The following is a 22094-nucleotide window of genomic DNA, read 5'->3' on the forward strand; positions in this document are numbered from 1 at the left end:
CCCATTACCAAAGGACCCACCTCTCCCAGCAGAAGTCACTTGAAGGGATTGGCTGTGTGTCAGGGAGCTCACTGCTCCTCTGATTTCAGCCTCTCCCAGCAGGAGTCCCTGTAAAGAACTGGGCTATGGGGAAAACCAAGGCTACTTCAGCTGCGGGGTCATGGGCCCTCTGAGGAGGAGGTTCTGGAAGGTGAATGATTTCAAAGCACCTCCCAAACAGTTTTCTTTACTGTCCCCTGACTAGAAACCACCAGCTACCACCCTGCTTGGGAAACCTTAGAAAAGAGAGTGCAAACAGAGTGAAGCTTACCTCAGGGTAGGGGGTGCGGAGAGCTGGGACTGGGGCATGCGTTGATGGAGTCGGGGAGGAGACCTGCGCTTCTGGGCCCAGCGTAGGCAAGCAGCGTGAAGATGAGGGTGGCTCGAAGCAATTCTGTGGAGAGGTCTGGCTCTCCACCGCTCGGTCAATCCCATCCTTCAGCTCCTCCAAGCACATGCCCAGGCGGAATATCTCCCCTTCCACCGCTCTGTAACACAGCATGCCATCAGCAAAGGTGAGAGGGACCTCAAAGCCATTGGGAGGCTCCAACCGTTCAGCAAAGAAGGGTGGTTCCCTGGGTATGGCACAGACTACACACTCAGGAGCTCGATGTTTAACTCCGAGTTCTGCCAGACACACCGTGTCACGCAGTGCTTCACTTCTCACTGTGTAATGGGGATTATCATCCTGCCTTTGTTTGCCTGGTCTAAATAGACAGCTAGCTCTTTGGGGCAGGGGCTCTCTTGCCATACTCATGAATAGTACCTAGTGCAAAGCGGCCTTTAGATGCAAGGGCAATATGAATCAAGCATAAGAACGGCCTTAAAGTGGAAGTCTCTGGGTCAGATTCTGAACAGAGTTAAACCAGGAGCTACATCTTGCTAGACCAATAATCCATATATTGAGTCACCAACCCAGAGCTTCAGGGCAGCCGTTGAAAAACCTGTGCACAGAAGTAGTCACTTCCTAAATCCAGACAGTCAGTGCTTGTGCAAGGCTGGATCCCATCCCCTATACATCTTTAGTCCATTTGATCTACCCAAGGACGCCCACATTCATGTAAAGGAGCAGGCAGATTAGGCCCATTGGCCAGGGTGGGGTTATACTCTGGACTTCCACTGATGTAACTGAAATCAAAGACTTGTCCACTCCTACAACTTATTCCAACTCCCCTATAATAAAAGGTACACATGTGTCTCCAGACCATTGTCTGCAGTGTCACAGTGTATTTTTATCATGCAAATGATGAGCCAGATCGAACCAGCTGATGGGGCCAGTAAATGGAGAGAGCCGACCAGATGGTAACTCACTGCTTGAGAGTCAGGGGCCTCATCCCTTCATTAGTGGCCATAAATATTGTCAGGAAACACAAGCAGATTAGAATGAAATGGCACAATCACAACAGGACACTCCAGCGCTGTGAAGGAGGTTGTGTTAATCAGCCTGGTGGCCTGCAGAGCTTCAGCTCATCTGCATCTGAGTTAAGTATTCATTCACACCCTTTGAGGCCTGGCTGCTGCGATATGGCCAGACACTAACTCCCAGGCGCAGCTCCATCCCTTTCAGACCAATGTTTCAGAGCACCTGAGCACCTAGCGCTCTTTAGTGTGTGTAGCCTCAAACACCCCTGTGTGACAGTGCAGTGCTGACCTGCCTTTTACAAATGGGGAAGTGAAGCACAAGAAGCTGACACTTGCCCATGGGCATGTAGAAAGTCTGTGGCAGAGCAGGGAATGGAGTCCTGGTCTCCCATGACAGACCGGCCCCCTAGCCAGTGAGGCCTGCGGTCCTTCTGCGTGAACCAGAGTTGGGACAGGAGTGTCAAACACTTACCTGTCTGGATCAAACTCCTCCAGGGGCTCTGCTGTGCCTCGGCACTGCTGCCTCTGGCGGTACTCTTCACGTGCCTGCAGATACGCACGCTCCAGAGCTTCCTGCGTGTCCTTTAGCTTTGTAAATCCCTATAATAAGGCAATGAGTCTGAGTTTTCAATCCCACAGCTCCCACAGTACAGATTTCATAACATCAGCAGACCTCCTTATGAAAGATTAATCTCACTAGGCCCTCGGTGCCATGCGGCATGGGGACTCCACATCCTAGGGTAACAAACCCATGACCATACACTTATAAAGACAACAGAAGTCTTTAGTGGGATTGAACCTGAGACTTTTAGATCTAATAACACAAACATTTGCTACTCAGACCACAGGGTATCTGCTCACAGATCAAATAGCAGACTCCATCTTCTTTGGGGCCAATTATAAGAGGGAAACCAAACACACACATGTGAAACCAGTGTATTAAGTTGGTGCTAGTAGCTTGATACAGAGCTTCTGCTGGACCTAAAGGCAGGAAGTATTAATCCTGGCCCTAATAAACCAGTGAGAATTAGGCCCACCCACACCAAAGTGTGGGTCTGTGCACAGGACCAGGAGACTTACCCCACTACAAATACAGTGAAATTTTAGGCCCAGTGAACTGTACGCACACAGACACACTCAGTGCTGGAACCAGCTGGATCTGGAGAACTAGTTAAATACAGGGCTGCCTACATGTCTCATGAGCCTAGCTTGCTCCTCACTTCTTTGCTGCCTAATTTATCTCCCTATTTTAGATGAAGAACTCCTATGTGAGCTGTGAGCGTGCCGTGAGAGCTTATGGCCTTGGCTTCTTGCATGTGCCCAAGCAGCATCACGTTTGCATCATTCCATCATTGTGTCATCCCATTGTGACACTGTGAAGCAACAGTGCACTGTTGTGACACTGAGCAGCAGCCTCATGGCCGGGTGGCTGCATGTTTCACCTGGGATATGGGAAGAATCTCTATGTGGGACCCTGCTCTTCTGCGGCTCTCAGTGATGGATGGGCCTCAAGCTCAGGGCCCAGGACTAGACAGGCCAGTTGCTCTGTGGATGGCTCCATGGATCTAAAGAGAAGGGAAAATGGGAGAAACAAAAAGCAAAGCTAGAGGTACCTTCAGCTGGTCCTGTGGGGTCAGTCGTCTCATCTGGATCAACTCTTCAAAGGATTCCACCTGATCAAGAGGAACAGGGCATTATCAGCTATTCTGGGTCAGGGTCAGTGCTGATGGCAGTGCAATGTAGCTTAGCCTCTACCTTTCCCTCCCCTTCCCCACAGTTCCTTTCTTGTCCCCTTTCCCTTGAGGACTCTTCCCCAGAGCTGGCAACCTCCACATAGCCACCGCTCAACAAGAATGGACTCACTCCCTCTGAGGAGGTTTCCTTGCCCTGAGCTGACCTACTTGTGTTTGGAATTTCCTTGTCTGACCAGCCAGGGTCCGTGTCAGGGGATCTCCTAGGAACGGCTTCTCTGCAGCAGTGCAGCCATCAGTCCCTGGCAAACCAGCAAGTATGGAATGATCCAAGGAGGATGCATCTTGGTCTCTTGGCGCTAATGAGTACCCTGGAACAGAGCAGCAACATAAGGAGATCCTGAGGATGTCACCTCCTTTCTCCAGGTGAAACTGGACCTCATGGACCCATCTTCAGTGAAGGCTAAAGCAGGGACAAAGCCATGGTCTCCAACATGGACCTGACTCTAGCATAAGGAGAGGCACCAAACACTAGCCTTTAAGATCAATCCCAGAAGTTCAGTACAAGTCAGAAGCATTTAGCACCCCATGGGAGAAGCATTTAGTATTTCAATCTCAGGAGCATGTCCTAATCAGCAGTACTAACTGCTTGCAAGTCAGCATCTCTGGTCTTGGTCCCCTTAAAGAAAGGCCTGGTTGTCAGTCATCACATCCTCTCTTTGCCTCTCCCCTTACCACTAAAACAATGGTAGAAGATATTTAGAGCTTGCACAAATGGTGCAAACACCACTGAAATTGTTGGGGACTTGTGCCAGTGCTGAGTTTGGACCAGGACAAGACTGGGATCATGGCCTTCTTCTCCAAGGATACAAGTAGGCTAGGTGGATGCTACATGCTTTCAGTAGGATGCAGTTACAGCTGCACACAAGAGATCCCAGCAATGTGTGGGCAAACACAAAGGTGTCTATTGGGAGGTGGTCGGGGGGAGCAGAATGGCAAAGTGTGAGAGTGAGAGAATGGTAGTGTAAATGAATACTGCACACAGTATTTACCAGGGCATAATCACCAGCCATCTCACGTTGTGGAGTTAGTATATGAGCATGTGCTGGTAACAGAGGACAGGGGCTGACAGTGCAGTTCAGTTCAACCACATTTTGGTGGTGGCAGGTAGAGGGCAAACAGATTCCACAGTGGCCTCTGTTCTGAAAGCATCCCCACAGCTGTCCCCCAAATTATAAAGCTTCCTGTTCTCCAGCTGCTTTAAGAGTTGGACTTATTGCCAGACAGGAAGACAGGGGATAGGAGAATGAAGAGACAAAAGCAGCTGCACTCAGTGTCTCCAGTGCTTCAAACTCACCTTCACCCAGGATCGCTGGCTGGGCTGGAGCCGAGGTGGCACTGAACTCAGCTGTCCTAATTTGTGGGATGCTGAAGGCCATGATCTTGGAGCCATGAGACACCATCCCCATGTGGACGCTGTGGCTGGGGTTTGGAGGGTCAGAGTACAGGCTCACCTGAGGGTGGGAGAAAAGCGAATGAGCCTTCAGATCACTTCAGATGCTAGCACCTGGATGCCAGGCCTTCAGGCAGTAACCGATTCAACAGGAGGATGCATGGGAAGCAGCAGCGGGATGTCTTTTGTGCTGACTGTAAAGTAATGCTCTGTGCCTCATGCCTGCTCTGAGGTCCCTCTCCTCAGGCAGGTCAGGGCTGGGGACATGCACAGAGCACTATCAGCTCATGGGATGTCTGGCAGTCCTGGCCATGGGGCTCTGTTACATTAAGTGCCAGCTCTGTACTAGCCATTTTGCTGCCCTAGGCGATTGTAGCTGCCAACCATCACATTGCCGAAGAGTAATGATGCAGAGTGACAGCTGGAGGCCACCCCGCCTTTATAGGCTGAGATGAGTAAACACCAGCTTGAGCAGGCCTGCCAGCCCCTGGCATTGCCCAAGCAGACCTGTCTCCACCCTAGAGCACAGCAAATGCACCACGTGCCCAGACCATCCATGCAGGGTGGTGAGGGGAGAACAGATGCAGAAGGAATATCAGGCCATACAACACACATTCCAGGGACTGCACACACAAATCTGCATGCAAACATGTCCTCAAGCACATACATGCATGCATACAAATCCATGTACATAAACACAAGGATGCACAAACCTATTTCACTACTAGGGACTGGGGGCAGATACAACACTGAAAACAAAACCTCTCCTTAGCCTCTTTCCTAGCCAGACACTTTTCTTGACTCTCCTTTTAGCATAGGAAGGAGGCACCTCTGTCTGGCAGCAACTCTCTTTATGCTGCACTTATTCTCACAGTAGAACATAATAAGCACTGATGGGAAACCCCCAGCATTGAGACACGCTGTCCTTCCCTCCCTCCACCCATCCCCTGCTCTCACCCCTCCTCCTCAGGCCAAAGACAAAGCTGGATTTCAGTAATCCCCACCATCTGCTCACTCTCACTGTGAAGCAAGGCTCAGAGCTGCCTCCCCTGCCACAGCTGGCCTGAGACACAAAAGGAATTTTTTCCCAAAGCTCTTCCTTTCATTTTACTTTTGGTACCAAGTGCTTCCCACACCCCAGCCCAAACTGCCATGTACCCATGTGGGACTGGGCAGGGTTTGTGCCCATTGGCATTGCTCTGGGCTTGTTCTTGCCTTACTGTTCACTTTCCTCCATTAGCCAGTGGCTATCCCAGTACTGCTGTGATACTAGAGAAAAATCAGTGCTGAAAACCCCTTGGGCACCTGCTTCAACTACTGAACAGCTGGCTTTCATTCTAACCGCCAACAGACTACAAGCTTAGGTTGTTTTTAACATGATTTGGGGAGTGCAAGGACCCACCTCCCCAAAACAAGTGGCCAGCTATGATCTGCAGCCTGCCAGGCAATTAGACCTAGGACAGGTGATTACAGAGTCACCTGGGTGGAAGAATGATGCAATGATTCAGGCATCAGCCTGGCACCTGGGAAACACAGTTTTAAGTCCTTCCTCAGCCACAGATGCCCTGAATAGCTCGACAGGTTATTTAGTCTCTCTGAGCCTCAGTTCAGCAAAATGAAAATAAGAGCATTTCCCTACCGCACAAGGGGGTGTGTGTAAGTTCTTTGGGGCAGGGGCTATTTTTTTGTCTTATAGATGTATAAAGGCCAGGAACCAGGGCTTATCAGTACCCTGACAATGCAAAACAAGATATTGCAGAGATGCTATGAGTGTGTCTGCATATCACCTCAGATAGGGGACACCTTGGCTACCACAAATGCCAAGACAAAGCAGCAGTGAGAGCCCTGGGAATGTATAACATTACGGCAATCCTTGAATGCAAACACTTTAGGGCCACAGCACATTTACTGCATCTCGCAGGCCGGTCTGGAGTGCTCCAATGCATGAGGCGTCCTCCAGGCAGTATATTTGCTGCCCAGGCTACCCTTGGATCCTCAAAGATAAGAACTTGAAACAGAGCACAGAAGCACAGATTGCATTTGCTGAAAAGGACTCGATGGACACACGTGGTGACCCACTTGAAAGTACTGCAGCATTCCCACTACAGTCCATAGCAATAGGCAGTTCCCTTTATCTTTAGAGAACATATTCCCTCTAGAAGCGGAGGAGGAAGTGTGCCCGTGTGTATACAACACACACCCATCACCTGCAGTGATTCAGAAAGCAGTATATGGCGCCAAAAAGATCCACTCCCTTTATGGCTATAAAACAGTCACAGACTGTGATAAGTCTTAGGTTCAAGGGTTTGAGTCTTTCTTATTTAAAGGCATAGTGCTCTCAATTACCCTCGTCCAGAAGAGATCAGAAGTGTGCTCCACACCCTGCTTTCAGTTGTTTTGGGCCAGGCTTTCAGCTGTCACCAGGCCTTTGCTTCTGCACCACAATCAGGGACTTAGATCAGTCTAGGCATTTATAGTATACCCATTGCTGGTGAATTAGACACGCCAAGGTATCTTTATGTCCAAAACTGCGGGCTCTAATCACTGCATCCTCATTACTTTCATCTGTAATCCCAGAAAACAGAGGGCAATATGTGTCAGTCTGACCCTAAATCTCACTTCTCCAACCTAGGGAGGTAAGGATGGGTCGTGCCGAGCACATGTAGAATTCTGGCAAAATAAATGAAGTGTTCTCCTTGTAATTAGCTTCATTCATCAATCATACCAAAGCTTGGGACATCTTTGCAATACTGAGTGAGAATTATTTTAAAAAGTTAGCACAGGAGATTGGGAGTCAGGATTCTTGGGTTCTTTCCCAGCTCTGACTTGCTGTGAACTTGAGTGAATCACCTGATTCAGCTGAAGCACAGAGGGCTGGTAGCTCCAATTGATTTCCATGGGAGGCTGCTGCACCATACCTTTAAGAGGGAAAGGTGAATGGATTTTCTCAAACCAAGAGATCTGGCCCCATACCTGGTCTTTCCCTCCCAACACAGCAATGAGACAGGGCTGCCAAACCCATGGCTATAGAAGCACAAATGCTCCAGGGGATCCCAGAGACTCTTAAGCTGAGCTTGGTATAGGGGAGCCACAGACGAACAGCTGATTAGGGGTGTGGCTCTTGACCCCCCAGATCAGCCTGGGGCCCTTGAGCTGAATGAGCCCCTGTCCCCCAGGGACCAGCCAGGACCCAAAGGAACCTGTGTGCAAAAAGCTCCTGAGCCAAAGAAGCCAGTGTGCAAAACCATGGTGCCTGCCCAAGCCCGATGGCTGTATGCTCTACCCCTCCACCTGGTCCATGGAGTGTTGTGCCAAGACATGTCACCCTTGTCACAGTGCTCCATGGTGCCAGACTGAGATATGCTGTGGAAACCAAGAAGATCTGAGGTGACAGCTCAGGAGCCCTGGGGAGGGGAGTACAGCAGACAGGGCCCTGCAGAGGCATCCAGGCGCAGAAGGAGGGAAGGAAGAAGGACAGGATTTGCTTCTGGAGCTCACTGCCAAGTCCCGTACACAGACAGATGCCCTCCATCTCTGAATGCAACCCCCAGACAGCATCTCCATTGCCCCAAGCCCAACTGGTCGCTTCCCTGTCTTCTGACAAGCTATTCTCATGCACTTGCTCTGCCGCTGCTGGGGTGCCCTCCTCCAGGCTGCACTTGCAGACGGGTATTATGTCTTCACCAGTGACACACTCTCTAAACCAGCACACGGTACAGTGGGATCATAGCCCGGACAGCACTATACGGGAAGATAAAGGGCAAGCATGGTCCTAAAGCTAGGATAAGGTTGCTTGGAAATTGTTATTTGATGGAGCCTAGAATGGAGGCAGGCAGGATGGCCCAGTGGTTAGGACACTAGCATGACTCTCACAAGATGCAGGGTCTGTCCCATTCTCTGCCACAGACTCCCTCAATAGCCTTGGGCAAGTCCCAGTGAACTTCAAATGTGCCATGGCACCTTGCAGTGGCTCAAGAGCCATGTTGGTCTCTATGCCTCGGCCCCCTTCCACAGTGGGGAGAACAGCCCTGTCTGCTGAAAGCGTGGAAGAATACAACCTGCTATGGTGAGGAGAGTGATCTATGTACCTTATAGCGAGAGGGCAAAGCTATGCTGCAGCACAGCACCGGCTTAACCAAAAGCAGGAGAGCAAGGTGTATTACTTGGGGGAATCATGCTTTTGCCCCAGTGAGGAAACAATGACAGGCAGCAGGTGAGAGCATCCCTGGCAGGACTCAGTGCATCCACACAAAGCACATACCCAACAGCTGCTGTTAAACCAGGAGCTATAGGCCTGGGTAAAATGACTACCTGAGGGGCACAGTTTCAGCTATCCTTTCTCTGTCAGGGTATTCAAAATGGGATTTTATAGAATCATAGAAAGTTAGGATTGGAAAAGGGACCTCAGGATGTTATCTAGCCCAACCCCCTACTCAAAGGACCATTCCCAACTACATCATCCCAGCCAAAGCTTTGTCTAGCTGGGTTTTGAAAACCTCCATGGATGGAGCTTCCACCACCTCTCCGGGTAACCTGTTCCAGTGCTTCACCACCCTCCTAGTGAGAATATTCTTCCTAATATCTAACCTAAATTTTCCTTGCTACAATTTGAGACCATTGCTCCTTGTTCTCTCATCTGAGAACAGTCCAGCTCCATCCTCTTTTGAACCCCGCTTCAGGTAGTTGAAAGCTGCTATTAAATCCCCTTTCAGTCTTATCTTCTCTAGACCAAATAAGCCCGGTCCCTGCAGTCTTTCCTAACAAGTCATGTCCCTTAGCCCCCTCACCATTTTTGTTGCCCTCCGCTGCACTGTCTCCAATATCTTCACATCCTTTCTGTAGTGGGGGGCCCAAAACTGAACATAGTACTCCAGATGTGGCCTCAGCAGTGCACAATAGAGGGGGATAATCACTTCCCTTGACCTGCTGGCAACACACCTACTAATGCGGCCCAGTAAGCTGGTAGCCTTTTTGGCAACAAGGGCACACTGCTGGTTCATATTCAGTTTATTTGTCCACAGTAACTTCCAGGTCCTTTTCTGCAAAGCTGCTGCCGTCAGCCCCCAGCCTGTCCTGATGCATGGGATTGTTCCATCCTAAGTGCAGGACTTTGCACTTGTCCTTGCTGAACTGCATGACATTTCTTTTGGCTCAATCCTCCAATTTTTTCTAAATCACTCTGAATCCTAGCCCTACCCTTCTCCCTCCTCTCTCCCCCCATTTCCTAGAATATTGGCAGCAAGCAAACATTCCAGAGGCACAAATGCAAAAGGAGGAAATGCATTAAAAATATACACAAAGGGTCATAGGCATATTCTGACATTTGCACCTGGCTTCCATGCAAATGCTGCTTTTTTTGCTGGACGAGAGCAAGGCCTTGTTTTACACAGCTCAGACGGGAAGGGAAGTGAAGGGGGAGGTGAGACAGCGCAAGCAGCTTTGCAATGTGACGTTGCAACAGATTTTAACTTCTGTCCCCCAGCACCATGCTCAGTAAACCGCAGCCCTGCAGCTCCCTGAAAGAGGAAGGAAGCCAGAGACAGGGTGAGAAGAGTGATGTTAATGAAAAGCTTGGGGAGGGAGGCAGGGACCAAACTCTCAGAGGGGAACCATGTTCTGAAGGACCAGCTTACCCTGCCCCTTCAACAAGTGTGTGTGCGCGAGGGAGAGGCCCAGACTAAGGAGACGTGTGGCTGCTGGGATGGAAGTGGGCCATTGCGTTAGCTGAGATGGTGGAGTGAATCCATTCACACCAGAGTGAGAGGCCCCTTTGCAGACAACGGGCTGAAGGGGCCAGATTCTGAACCCAAGCTCTGACCCCCTGAGGACCAGGATGGCAGCATGGCACAAGCCTCACAACTTTATCCGCACAGATGGACACCACCCTGCTGAACTCATGGAGGATGACAGGTCCCAGCATGCAATGCTCCTAGCCTGCTCCAAGTGCCCCAGTCTCTGCTTTCACTAGTACACACCTCGTCAGATGAACTAAAACTAAACCCCAATGTTCAGCACGGGCTAGAAGCCAAGGAATGAAAAAGGCTCTGGAGTTTCAGAAGCTCTAAAATGTTTGGAAGTTTATTCTTCAATTTCCAGGCTGCCTCTGCACTTTGCAGTGCTGGCTGGAAGGAGAACTGCCAAAATACCATGGGGAAAGGGTAGTTCTAGTGCTAGTTTTAGCTGTAGGCAGCATGGGTCAGCGAAGAGACCACTGGACAGGGAGCCAGGAGGCCTACGTTTGATTCCTGTTTTTATCTGTGTAACACTGAGCAGTTGCTTCACTCCTTTGTGCTTCATTTTCTCCAGTTCTAAAATGGGAATAATGATACTTCCCTGTCTTAATTTCTTTATTCTAGCTCTCCCAAGACAGGCTATCAGCCCAACAGGAGACATCTCCAACAGGCCTGGACAGATAAGCCCAACATCTTTGTATGTGACGTGAACCTCTGGCCCGCTGGTGTTTCCCCAGGCCCCGGCCATTGTACCTTCGCTCCTAGCCGCAGTTGGTCAATGGTGTTTTCAGCCTCTGCATACTTTGTCAGCAGCTTGTGGTAGTCCTCCTGGAAGGAGAGCCAGGAAAGCATTTGTCAGCATTACACAGGGGATAGTCCAGGTACTACCATAAATGTAAAGGTGGTGGGGAGTAAGCAAAGGAAGGAATAGATAATAATGGTGCCAGGCTCATTCAAAAACATAAGTGCCCGCACGGACCTGTAGTATGAATGTGTATATGTGTATCTAGGGCTTCAGACAACAGGGACTTTAGAACTTAGTTCACAAAATAAAACAATTCTTCAAAAATTAATTCCCCCACATGCTATACCTCACTTGAAGAACTACATGAATCAGGTTTCCTACTGGTTTATTTTACTGGTCTGCTATTAGTAACCAAAGTGATGACTTGCCCTATGGCATACTCCCTTTTGGTACCATCTCTGCATCTGTTATAGGTGAAGGCTCCAATATGGGTTCCCTCCCTTTTCACTGCTCCTCCCTTCTCCCTTTCCTGCAGGACAAGGCTGCAGTGAGGTCATCCACCAGAGTTTGATGTATAGGCCATGTTCAGATGAGCGTGGCCGTGTGCTATGTGGCACCACAGACACATCTGCAGTGGCACATACTGCACATTCAGCTGTTTTCTGCACTGCAAGCAGCAGTGCGGGGGGGGGGGGGTTGACCCCTGGATATCCGCTGCTGCTAGTTGTCCCTGGGAAACCAAGTGTCCATGCTCATGTGGACATGGCCAAGGAGAGCAATGTGGCTCGCCTATCACTTCACCTTAACAGCTAAAGCATTTGAAAATACATCCCTAAACTCCAGCCCAGACGGAGAGGCCCTGGTCATGTGCAGCCATTTCACTCTCACTTACAGTGTCCTAGTCACTGTCCTAGCAGTTTCTCTGGCCTGTGAAAGATGGCAGTTACCTGCAGCTGCTGCACCAGCTCAGTGGCTTGCTTGGGGGACTTGAACTCCTCGGGGATCCTGGCGGTGGAAGGGATAGGGCACTTCTGCGGGGAGCCTTCCCCACTGCTCAGCAATACCTCCCGGACGATCTCTGCAGGGGACTTGAAGATCACAGGGCTCCCAGAGCCCCTGACCCTCATGGGCTGAGTCCTGCTCCGGGGAGGACGGTAGCTCTGGTCATCCTTTGGGAACTTCACCCGTGGCTCCACCTTGGAGAGATCCGGTAGTGGGTAGTTGAGCTGGCCTCGGCCATACCGCGAGCTTTCAGCTGTTGCTGGGGATGGCCGGGAAGGGGTTGCTTTGGGCGAGTTGCAGCGCTTCTCCTTCTTCCCGGTGGCCTCTCCCCGAGGGCTCAGGGACCTGGACTGCCTGCTGAACTTGGATGGGAGTGCTGAGATGGTCTTCTTCAGCTTCCGAGCCCTGTCCTGGGGCTGGCTGCTGACCCTTCGCAGGGGAGGGGGACTCCCTGCCACCCTAAATGCACCCATGGGCCTCTTGGAGCCCTTAGCTGAAGATCCGGGATGGTGGTGGGATGCCCTGATTCTATCAACAGAGGTTGTCTTGGCAACAGTTCTGGGAGGATCCTCTACTCTCTCAGCATAGGAGGATTCGGGGAAGGTCTCTGCATCGATGCTTGGGGCGTTCTGAAGGTCATCCATAGACACGTGGCGCAGGAGGTTCCCAGTCAGGCTCCAGGGGGTGGCATTGGCTACTGGGCTCAGCTCAGGGCTCTCTGGGTGTCTGCCCGAGGCTGAGGACAGCTCAGTTTCTGCAGGGAACTCCAGGCTCTCTCCAAGCTGACTGAGGCTGTCAAAGTCATCTCCTATAGCTCTTCGGGCTGGCCTGTAGAAATGCTCTGGAGGGGCACCATAGGGGGAAGGGCTGATGTCCGAGTGCTCCGAAACCTCATCCCCGCCATCAGTGGTGAAGCTAATGGATTTGCTGCAGTCCTCATATGGAGCCTGGGCATCCCTTGTGGCATCAGGGCTGATGCTGTACTCAGAGCCATACTGGACCTCAAAGGAGAGCTCTGGGTAGGCTTCCCCCTCGCTCCCTGCCTCCCAGTCATCCCCTTGCCTTTCTGCTTCCTCCACACTATCTTGATCCTCATCATCTTCAGTCATGTCCAGTTGCTTGTCTCTCCGTGGACACCAGAATGTTGGGGATTTGGGGTCCTCCAGCTTCCCATCATGCTCTAGTTCCTCTCCATCATCTGGAAAACAAACAGCAGTGCAGACATCACCAAACACTTGACAGTTGCCTTGTTTCTATGGATTCTGAGATCCACCCCCAAACCATGGGGCATTTAGGTTCTCTTAATGCCAAGTGCCTCCTGATGGGACCTTTCACTCCAGTGGTGCTGGGGGAGTTGGATATGCTCATTGTGTCGTAGAATTAAGCCCTAAGGCAGGTGGCTTACTGGGCATTACCAGCATCTGGTAGATCAGTGGCTTTTAGTAAGCTAGAACTATGTGCACCCCAAACAAGAAAATGTAGGGCATCACCATGGAAGTACCCACAGCTTCCCAACCCCCTTCAATGAGGAGCCAAAAACAGGCTGTGCCTAAGTGATATGGTTCTTGGTAGAGGCAGCAGATCTCAAATTAACATTAAGATGGAGATACATTGTTTTTGTCTTGTCTAGCCAGTTACTAAAAAATGATGCACACTTCAACCTCTTATTGACTTCAGAGGAAGCAGAGGACATTCAGTGCCTCCATTTATTTTTATTGTCCCTGCTTTGGGATTTGTATAGACCTGTTATGGTCATCACAGAAGATAAGGGAACCATCTTCCAGAAAACAGCATATCATTAATATATAATGTGAATTTATTTAGAGTGCACCCTCTCATTGAAGAGCTCAAACGCATTTGCAAAAATTATTCCTATTCAGTCCAGACTAATATCTTCTTGGCTTTTCTGACCACCACTGAGCAGATATCTCCCTTGTGATGTCTGCAAATCATTTGGATCTTACACACAAGGTATTGCAACTAACTCTAAACTCTTCACTGCATCCTACCTACCTAAAAGGACCCTAGCAGCATTACCTTGCCCTCATCAGCACTGAAATATAACTCGTCATTGTGCTGCCCAGGTACTTCATTTTGTTATCTCCCTCCACAGTTCCTCACAAAATTTTCCATAATTTAGATTATCTGAGATTTCTTACCATCAGTAAAAACTGTGATGCCCACTATTCCCTCCAGGATATTAAGAGACAGATTTTTAAAGGCATTCAATGGGGTTAGGTATATTTATTTCAACAGCATTTGGACACCAAAATCTAACCCTAAATCATACAGCATTGACATTATTTTTTTCTTTTAATTATCTTAACCTGAGCACTCACAGATAACGGTAGAGGTGTTCAGAATAACTTTTCTGGATATGCCTAAGTGATTCTGGAGCCTAAGTCCCAGTTTATGGTCCCAAACCACCTAGGCACTGGTGTGTGGGCTGCCCCTATATTGTGACCATGGAAAAGAGTGTACCGCAGGTTTCAGATGCACAGAGAGATTTGCTGTACAGTGTCTTGCACAGCTGTCACTCTCCTCTCATGCAGCACACACGTTTAGAGGCAAATCTGCTGGAGTGATGTTCCTCAGAGCTGGCACTTCCCAACAGAAAGCCTCTGGTAGCCTGGAGACAGAGCATCTCTGGCAGGGATCCAGGACCTCCTAGGAAAGTGCCAAGGCCCTGCAAGAACTGCTACTGGAAATTCAAGAGATGGTGCTTTCCCCTTCCCCCTATGGCGCTGTCATGCTGGAACACTGCCTACTTTTTCTGGAGACTAAGACTTTAGTTCTTTATTTCTCATGATCATTAAATATCCTCAGCACTTTTTTGTAGGTGGAAGAACACTGCTAGCACATATGCACTGGCCAAGTGCCAGCTCAAGTACTTGCCATCTGCCCTGCTTCCTGTGGTTTCAGCTGGAGGCAGGGTGACTTCTCACTTCCCGTCCTGAACCACTGAGCTGTGCATATATAACATGTGCTATGTCCCACTCCAGAGAGACACCTGCATTTTAATGCTGACTCCATACACCTAAGCTCTTTGAGATCTCACTAGGATTTATACCATGTCGACAGCTGGGTCCCACGTGATGAATTGAACCTGTAGATACCTCCCAAAGTCCCGGCAATTACTTGCTTTCCCTACTGCAGTCACTTCTGGCTGCTATAGGCATGTTACATGGAGATTACGAGAGGGAAAAATGGACAGAAAGGAAAGCTGACTCACCAGGGGATGGGCTCGCAGCACTGTCCACATCTTCTCTGGATGCTCCCAACTCAAAGTCCTGCAAGTCACCGACATCAAATCTCCTTTCCCTCTGTGCTGAGTGACCTGGGAGGGAAGCTGGCTCCTCAGTAATTCTGACATCTCCCAGGAACTCCAGTTCTGCACGGCTCTGGGAGGGGGATGTGTCCCACTGGCTGGTGGTAACCACAAGTCCATTCTCATCCATGTGTCCCCCAAATTCCTCCTCCACCTCCTCTTCCCAGGGCTGCCCAGAGTCATGGCTAAGGTCTGATTCTGCCCAGTGCACCCATGACACTGAGCTGGCCATGTCCTGCTGCCAGCAGTGAACGGTGCAAGGCAGCGTGGGAAGTGTGGAGAGGGGGGCTTCACTTGTGTCGTTTCATGGTACAGGTGCTGTGAAAGGCTGGTTGGCTGGGGGCGGCTTTGGTTCCTTGCGAATGTAGGTCACATTGCTACTCTGATCAGCACTTCAGCATCCTGCCTGCAGCGAAGAGGAGAGAGGGATAGGAAGAAATGTAACAGAAGCCAGCAAGGGCACAGTGGGCTGCATTCAGAGCACCCCCAGCCCCTTCCCCATCCTCCCCTGTCTCCTGACAGAGAGATGTCAGCTTCCCTGCCCACTCTCCATATCCCCAGCTCCGAGGGAATTCGAGTCACCTCATGGATTGCTCCTTCCCTCCAGAGAGGAGCACGGGAGCAGTGGCAGCAACCTCTCTCTAAGGGGGATCTGACATGCAGGATGGGGCTGCTATCCCTGTCGTGATATCATCACAACATCATGCTACCTCTCCTAAGGTGCCATGACATAGATGCAGTCCTGCCTTTACACAGTGACATCCCATTGGCCTCAATAACAGTTAAGACCATGGTAATGCCCCCTGGGGAACTGAGGAAAGGGTGGAATCCTTCCCTTTCCTTGCGATGCTGAGCTGCTTGGTACCAAGCATCCCACAGGCAGTGGCAGTGCAGGTGGAAGCAGTTTAGGTCGTGGCAAAAAGCTCCTTTGTGGCATGGTCTCGAGAGGCCCAAACAGGCCGCCGTGTGAAACAGGCCCTGTACACAGCAGCTCAACATCACTAGCAGGGCTCCATCCTTAACAAGTGCCAAGGGTCTTCGTCTCCTTGGCACAGTTCTCGAGTGAGCTGCTGCTCTTCAGAGACTCCCTCCCCTCTTGCCCCTTCCTTTGAACACCCACTTCATGATATCATCCTCCCTTGCGCCTCTTTGAAGCCTGGTCTCACGGGCAGGGTCACATCTGCTCTATAACCAGGCATGAAGGGATGCTATGCTGCAACCCAATTCTTCTCGACATGCCTGCCCGAAAGCCATGCACACCTGACATCCTGGAGAAAAGTGTCTGCCACCTCCCATCCCTGAGCATGAGTCTGGTAATAACCATGGGGCCATCACCCCAGCCCTTCAGCAAGTAAGCACTCTGCACCTGGGCAGGCCAAAAGAGGCTGGTCCTTGCAAGCCACCCACAACCCAGCCAGCAAATCTGCAGCTCTGACCAAACAGATGGAGTGAAGAGACATCTCATGCCAGGCATCCCCAGAGCGAGAGTTAGGACTGCTCCCCGCTCATCCCTGGGCAAACATGAGAGAGAGACACACAGCGTCAATCAGCCGGACAGAGTGCTAGGGAGACTACAGTAGCAGCAGCTGATGATGTGGCAATGTGCTTACCGCAGAGTCTGTTCAGGACAAAGACCAGCCCCCTGTGCCCTCCCTCTTCTGTCCCCCCTTCTGGCAGCTGGAGACACAGGCTCCACTGTTTAAGCCGTTACATCACCGTGAGAAGTGAACAGCGGCTGAATGGGCACTTGAGAGCACGCTCTGGGATCACCAGGGAAGGGTGGCGGTAAACCCAGCTGTTCCCAACAGGAGGCTCCTGCAGAGAGCAGGGCAGGGTTGTGGGGCTGCATGGGAGCATATTCTCCTCCAATCCCTCCCCCTCTGCAGGGGGAGACCTGCTCTATGGGGGCACTGGCTGGCACTGTGGGAGTGGGGACCTCACCCTGAGGTACCCACAGCTCTTCTGATCCACAGAGCAGAACAACACCGGTCTCCACTTGCTACCCGATCCCATTCCCTCTGAGCCGGCAGGTCCCCGCACAGCTCCCTCTCTGCTAGGTTTCCCTCTGTGCCATTAGGGTTGGGGTCACATCTCTGGAGAGGCCAGGACCGCAGGGGCTGTAGCTCTGCTGTGTGGTTGAGGGGGCCCCATTAGCAGCCAGGCTCCATTGTTTTGCTCCATTGTGTGAAGGGCAGTTGCTCCAGGCCTTTCAACAGCCTGCAGAAGCTCTTAAGCAGCTGAAGCCTGTTGTTTATCTCCACCATTCGCTTTCAGCCCCCTCCTGCCAGCCTCCCCTACCCCACCCCCATGCACACTAATAACCCTATTCTCCATCTCTCTCTTCCTCCTCCTCACTCCAAAGCTAGTGATGCAGTACTAACCGCTGCCCCAGGCAAGGGCACTCCTCTGCAACAAGAACCCGCTATGCCACCACCTAGGAACGGGCCTGCCACAGCTATAAACTGCGGGGAGCTGTAGTGCCTGGGGCTATTGTTACTCCAACACTAAGCTCCCTCTGTTCCAGTCCTAGTCCACTTAATGCACTCTCAGGTCTTACGGGCAGACAGATCTAGCATGAAGACTCAGTGCATGGCTCCTGACTGAGGGCACAGGGGACCACAGGCAGCAGATCTATGCTCATCTTTTTGCATAGGCTGCCAACTCCCCTCTTTTGCTCCCCAAGCTGGCTGCTGTTCACTCCCAAACGATGCTGAATTGGGCAAAATCTCCAAGAACCCACCAGCCAGCAGTGAAGGACTGGAGAGCAAAAGGGGACGACAGGGAAATGGACTCAGGTCAAAGCAGCAGCTGGGCGCTCTCTTTTTGTCTCTGCACTGAATGGTGCCCCTAGCAACATCAGATATTGGTCCGCTCGACCCTTTAGGAAGCTGGGTCCTGCAGAGCCAGGAGGCGACTGAATACGTGTAAAATCAGCACCTTTACTTGTCAGTCGGGTGCCTGAATCCCTAATACTCATCCTGCCCTTTGGTGGACTTGACAGGGCATTGCAAAATGCTGTCCTGTGGTATCAGGGATGGATGCATGGTATAGTGACACGTCCAGCCCTGACTCCGGGGATATCAACACAACCTGCAGAGGGAAAACCTGGCATCTCCAATCACATGCTTGCCCCCAAACAACTGAGCATTGCCTCTTGAACCTCACTTGCCATTCTCTGGATGCCTGCCCACCTATGCAAGGGGACCTTTCCTTCTACAGTAAGGGGCACAGAGAGCTCCAGCCCAGGACTTTTGCCTGCTATGTGCCACATGAAAGCAGCTTACCAGCCAGGTTTCTGTACTGGCAAATAAGGAGTCAGATTTTCAGAGGTGTTGAGTTCCCCTAACTCCAGCGTGAAGCAATGGCTCAGGCCCCACGCAGAAGGACTGATGAAACCTACTCCCCACCATCCTTGTGGTGGGAGTGCCAGAGAACAAGGGCATCAAGAGGATGACAACCTCTTCAGGCCCAGATCGCTGGCTTGACTCTGGTTCTAGGCAGCAGTGGCTGACAGCTGTTAAATGAGAAGTGCTGTTTGACAGCATGTGTCAAATGAGATGCTGGGGCTCAGCTAAGATCCACCAACCCAAGTGTCTCATGGAACAGGGGCTGAACAGACCATGGTGGCACAACTGTCCTCTTCCCCTAGCAGGGCTGTTGCATGGGCTGGTACCCAGCAAGGGCTGGGGAAAGCCTGAATGGCTGGAGACCTGATCCATGCATCAGAAAGGGACTGGCGTGCAACACTGCATTCACTTTTGCTTTTCAGAAGCAGCACACAGTGACCGCTCCCTCTACCCCACCAGGCAGGGAGGCCTGAACAGTGTGGCTAACCAGCTGCTCCTGAGCTGAGAACATGCAGCTCATTACAGCTGGGCCTCAGCCAAATCCTCCCTCAAAACCATAAAAGGAGACAACAAAACGAATCCACCCCTCGCTCTCCTTCTGCGTTTTTGGGGCCCCATTGTTAACCCCTGGCATGCTGGAAAGCACAGCTTGCCAGCCACATGAATGTTAAGGCCATAACATGCCCAGCACTGGCCCCGATGCCTTCAGATCTCATTCCCAGGCTAGATCTGCCTCCCACGACCACTTCCTCCCATCTGGCAGCCAGGATCAGAGACACTTCCCAGCAGACTGTTCCATGCAACCAGCTCTCTAAATGCAGAGCCAGGCAGTGGATTGCTGCGACTCCTCACAGCCACTCCCCTGCACTCACACCTTGCCTTCTCCCCAGGAAAGAACTGGAACTAATCCACAAGCACCTGGGGCTTCACTGCTGCTCCCAATGTACTTCATGGGGCCCTAAAACTTCATGTTGATGTGCAGGATTGTACTGGCATCCCCTGATCCCAAAAACAGATGGTGTTGCCCCTTGGGCTATTGGAGAACCACCATTATCTGTTAGCAGTGTAGAGGCTATGACATGCAGCTGAGAAGTCCTGTATCGCAACTGCATGCTACTGCCTGGTAGAAGGCTTGCATTTGTGCGCACACACACACACACACGCACGCGCACACACACACCCCCCCCCTTCACATTATTTCAAAAGGTCTTTTCTACACCCCCTTTCCTTCCATTAAGACTCAATTTACCCAGTGAATATAGAAAAGGAAACACTCAGTTTTCAGCAGTGGCCTTTCAACCCATTTGCTCCTACATTTGGATTCACTGGGCTCTGAGCTCTCCCTGAAGCCGCAGAGAAGCTGCAGTTTAGGATTGTTGCATGACATTACAGGCAAATCCAAGGCAACTCTTGGGTCTAGAGTTGGGGATACAAGGCAAGGGTGCAAAGGGATAACTCACTCCAGAGAAGACCGCGTGTGCCACCTGCCAGCCACTCCATAACCAAATAGGAGATAAAGGAGCAAATAAAAGGACCCTCTCTACCCATCAGGCAGGATGCACCCACCACAAAGCAGATGCCAGGTCAGGCTGGGTTTGCCACAAGGCAGCTGCGAATGGAGGTGGTGCCCATAAATGAGGGCATTATGTCTACTGCTGACTACTACAGCCCACTGCTGGGTAGGTACAGGGAGGGGTGGGTCAGGTGGGCAGAGGGGCTTTCTCTCAGGATGGAGAGCTCCCAGACTCTGTTCCCAGTGTGCACAGAGCTGCCTGAGGGCTGTCCACCCTTCCCAATCACTTAGAGGCCGCGCCAGTTGAGAAAGCCCAGCCAGGCAAGAAGCTGTCAGCCAGAGTTTATTCAGGGAAGGCTGAGCCAAAGGAGGGGGCAGGATGAAAACTGAGAGGAGGAGGAAGAAGAAGAGAACAACCAGGCCAAGTTCAGAGCCCGGTAACTGTCTAGAGATGTGTCTGCGTATACGCCCAGTAAAACTGCATGGGAGAGAAAATGGCACAGATCCAGCAGACTCATTCCACTGATGACCCAAGGGCCAGACTTAAGAACTTTCCCTCCCTGCTCCTCAAGCCAGTGCCTTCTTACTATTTATTATGGCCGAGGTTTTCACGGCCACTAGCAATTATGGGAGCCCAGCTGGAGATGTCTTCAAGGGGTTTGATTTACAGATAGTGTCAATCATCCACCCTCTCAAAAAACAGGACCCTTTGTGACAGCTCATGTGGGCCAGCAGCAATTGCTTGGTAAAGTCTTGGCTGATTTGTGCTGCAGTCACATTATAGGACCCCAGGTCATGTCATATTGGGTGCCACACAAGCAAAATGAACAAAGCTCCTGCCCCAGTGAGCTCACAAATCCACAGTCTCACCTTTCTGGGTACACTGACTTCCCTGCTAAACATAGGTCCCTACAGACTTCTCCTGCATGACCCTAGACCCCCCCATGCCCGCATGCCATCAGCTGCTTCTCAACATGACTTGGTAGACAGTTACTTCAGTTCCACCCATCCTTAGCAAAAGCCTCTTTTCCCCACTGACAGGTCCTGCATTATAGGAAGGGTTTCCAGGAAGGGTTACTGCAAGGGCCATGCTCCCCTTGCTACAGCCCCATTGCCCTGCTCTGTCTACCAGGAGCTGAGCACCAGCATGACGGAAACCTGCTCAGAGGGCAAAAAAATAATCAGACTACAAGAATTTTCCTGTGCTGCCAAAACGCCTGTTCTTTCAGGACCCCAAAGGGCAGTGCAAATACCTCTCTGATCCTTTTCCCTGGGCACCAGGCCAGGAACAACAAGCACAGACTGAGGGAAAGATCCAGGGGGGAACAGGGAATGGGGGAGTTCAGATTTACCTACTGCATTGCTCTCCTGCACCCTCTCCTTCCCCACTGAACTCACCTACTGTCTCCAGGGACTGTGCCCCTTCCAAACACATACCCATCTATCCTGGCAGCAATCAAGCAGGCCCCAGAACAGCAACCTCAGCACCAGCGCTGGGCCTGCTGTAACCACAGCAACCTCAAGCTAAAACCAGGGGCAGCCACTCAGAGAGCCTGAGCTGCAGCTCCCTGGTGCCTCTGGCTGCAGCTTGGAGCTAACTGGCTGCTCGCCTGTTAAAACAGCCCAAACTCTGTTGAAAAGGAGGGGAGGAAATGGTGCCAGCTTCTCACAGACACTGCCCTGTCAAGAGACTCAGCATAGCCTGCTAGATACCTGGATGCTAGTGCCGAGGTCTCCGGTATAAATGCTTAGACTGGCTTCATGGCTGGGACTGCTACCAAGCAAGCTGGTGAAAGCCATGGGGGGGCTTTCACAGTGTGCCACTCTTATGAGGCTCTCTACCACCTGGTGACCAGAGAGGCAGGAGTGTCATTGGGTACAG

At 51.2% G+C, this 22094-nt stretch overlaps 1 protein-coding gene across 6 annotated transcripts in view; it reads right to left on the reverse strand.

Annotated features, from left to right (window-relative positions):
• The window catches only part of AKNA (AT-hook transcription factor), a 58330-nt gene that overhangs the window by 17805 nt on the left and 18431 nt on the right, over positions 1-22094 (reverse strand). For all 6 annotated transcript variants that reach the window (XM_059715553.1, XM_019475842.2, XM_059715554.1 and 3 more), the window contains 8 exons: positions 15257-15758; positions 11970-13222; positions 11031-11105; positions 4450-4606; positions 3303-3463; positions 3015-3074; positions 1874-2001; positions 311-527 (listed from right to left, as the gene is read on the reverse strand). In XM_059715553.1, coding sequence (XP_059571536.1) covers positions 311-527; positions 1874-2001; positions 3015-3074; positions 3303-3463; positions 4450-4606; positions 11031-11105; positions 11970-13222; positions 15257-15584 — 2379 coding nt within the window. In that variant the 5' untranslated portion in view covers positions 15585-15758. The remainder of the gene's footprint in view (positions 1-310; positions 528-1873; positions 2002-3014; positions 3075-3302; positions 3464-4449; positions 4607-11030; positions 11106-11969; positions 13223-15256; positions 15759-22094) is intronic.

Source organism: Alligator mississippiensis, chromosome 12, assembly GCF_030867095.1.
Source record: "Alligator mississippiensis isolate rAllMis1 chromosome 12, rAllMis1, whole genome shotgun sequence".
Lineage (NCBI taxonomy): Eukaryota > Metazoa > Chordata > Crocodylia > Alligatoridae > Alligator > Alligator mississippiensis.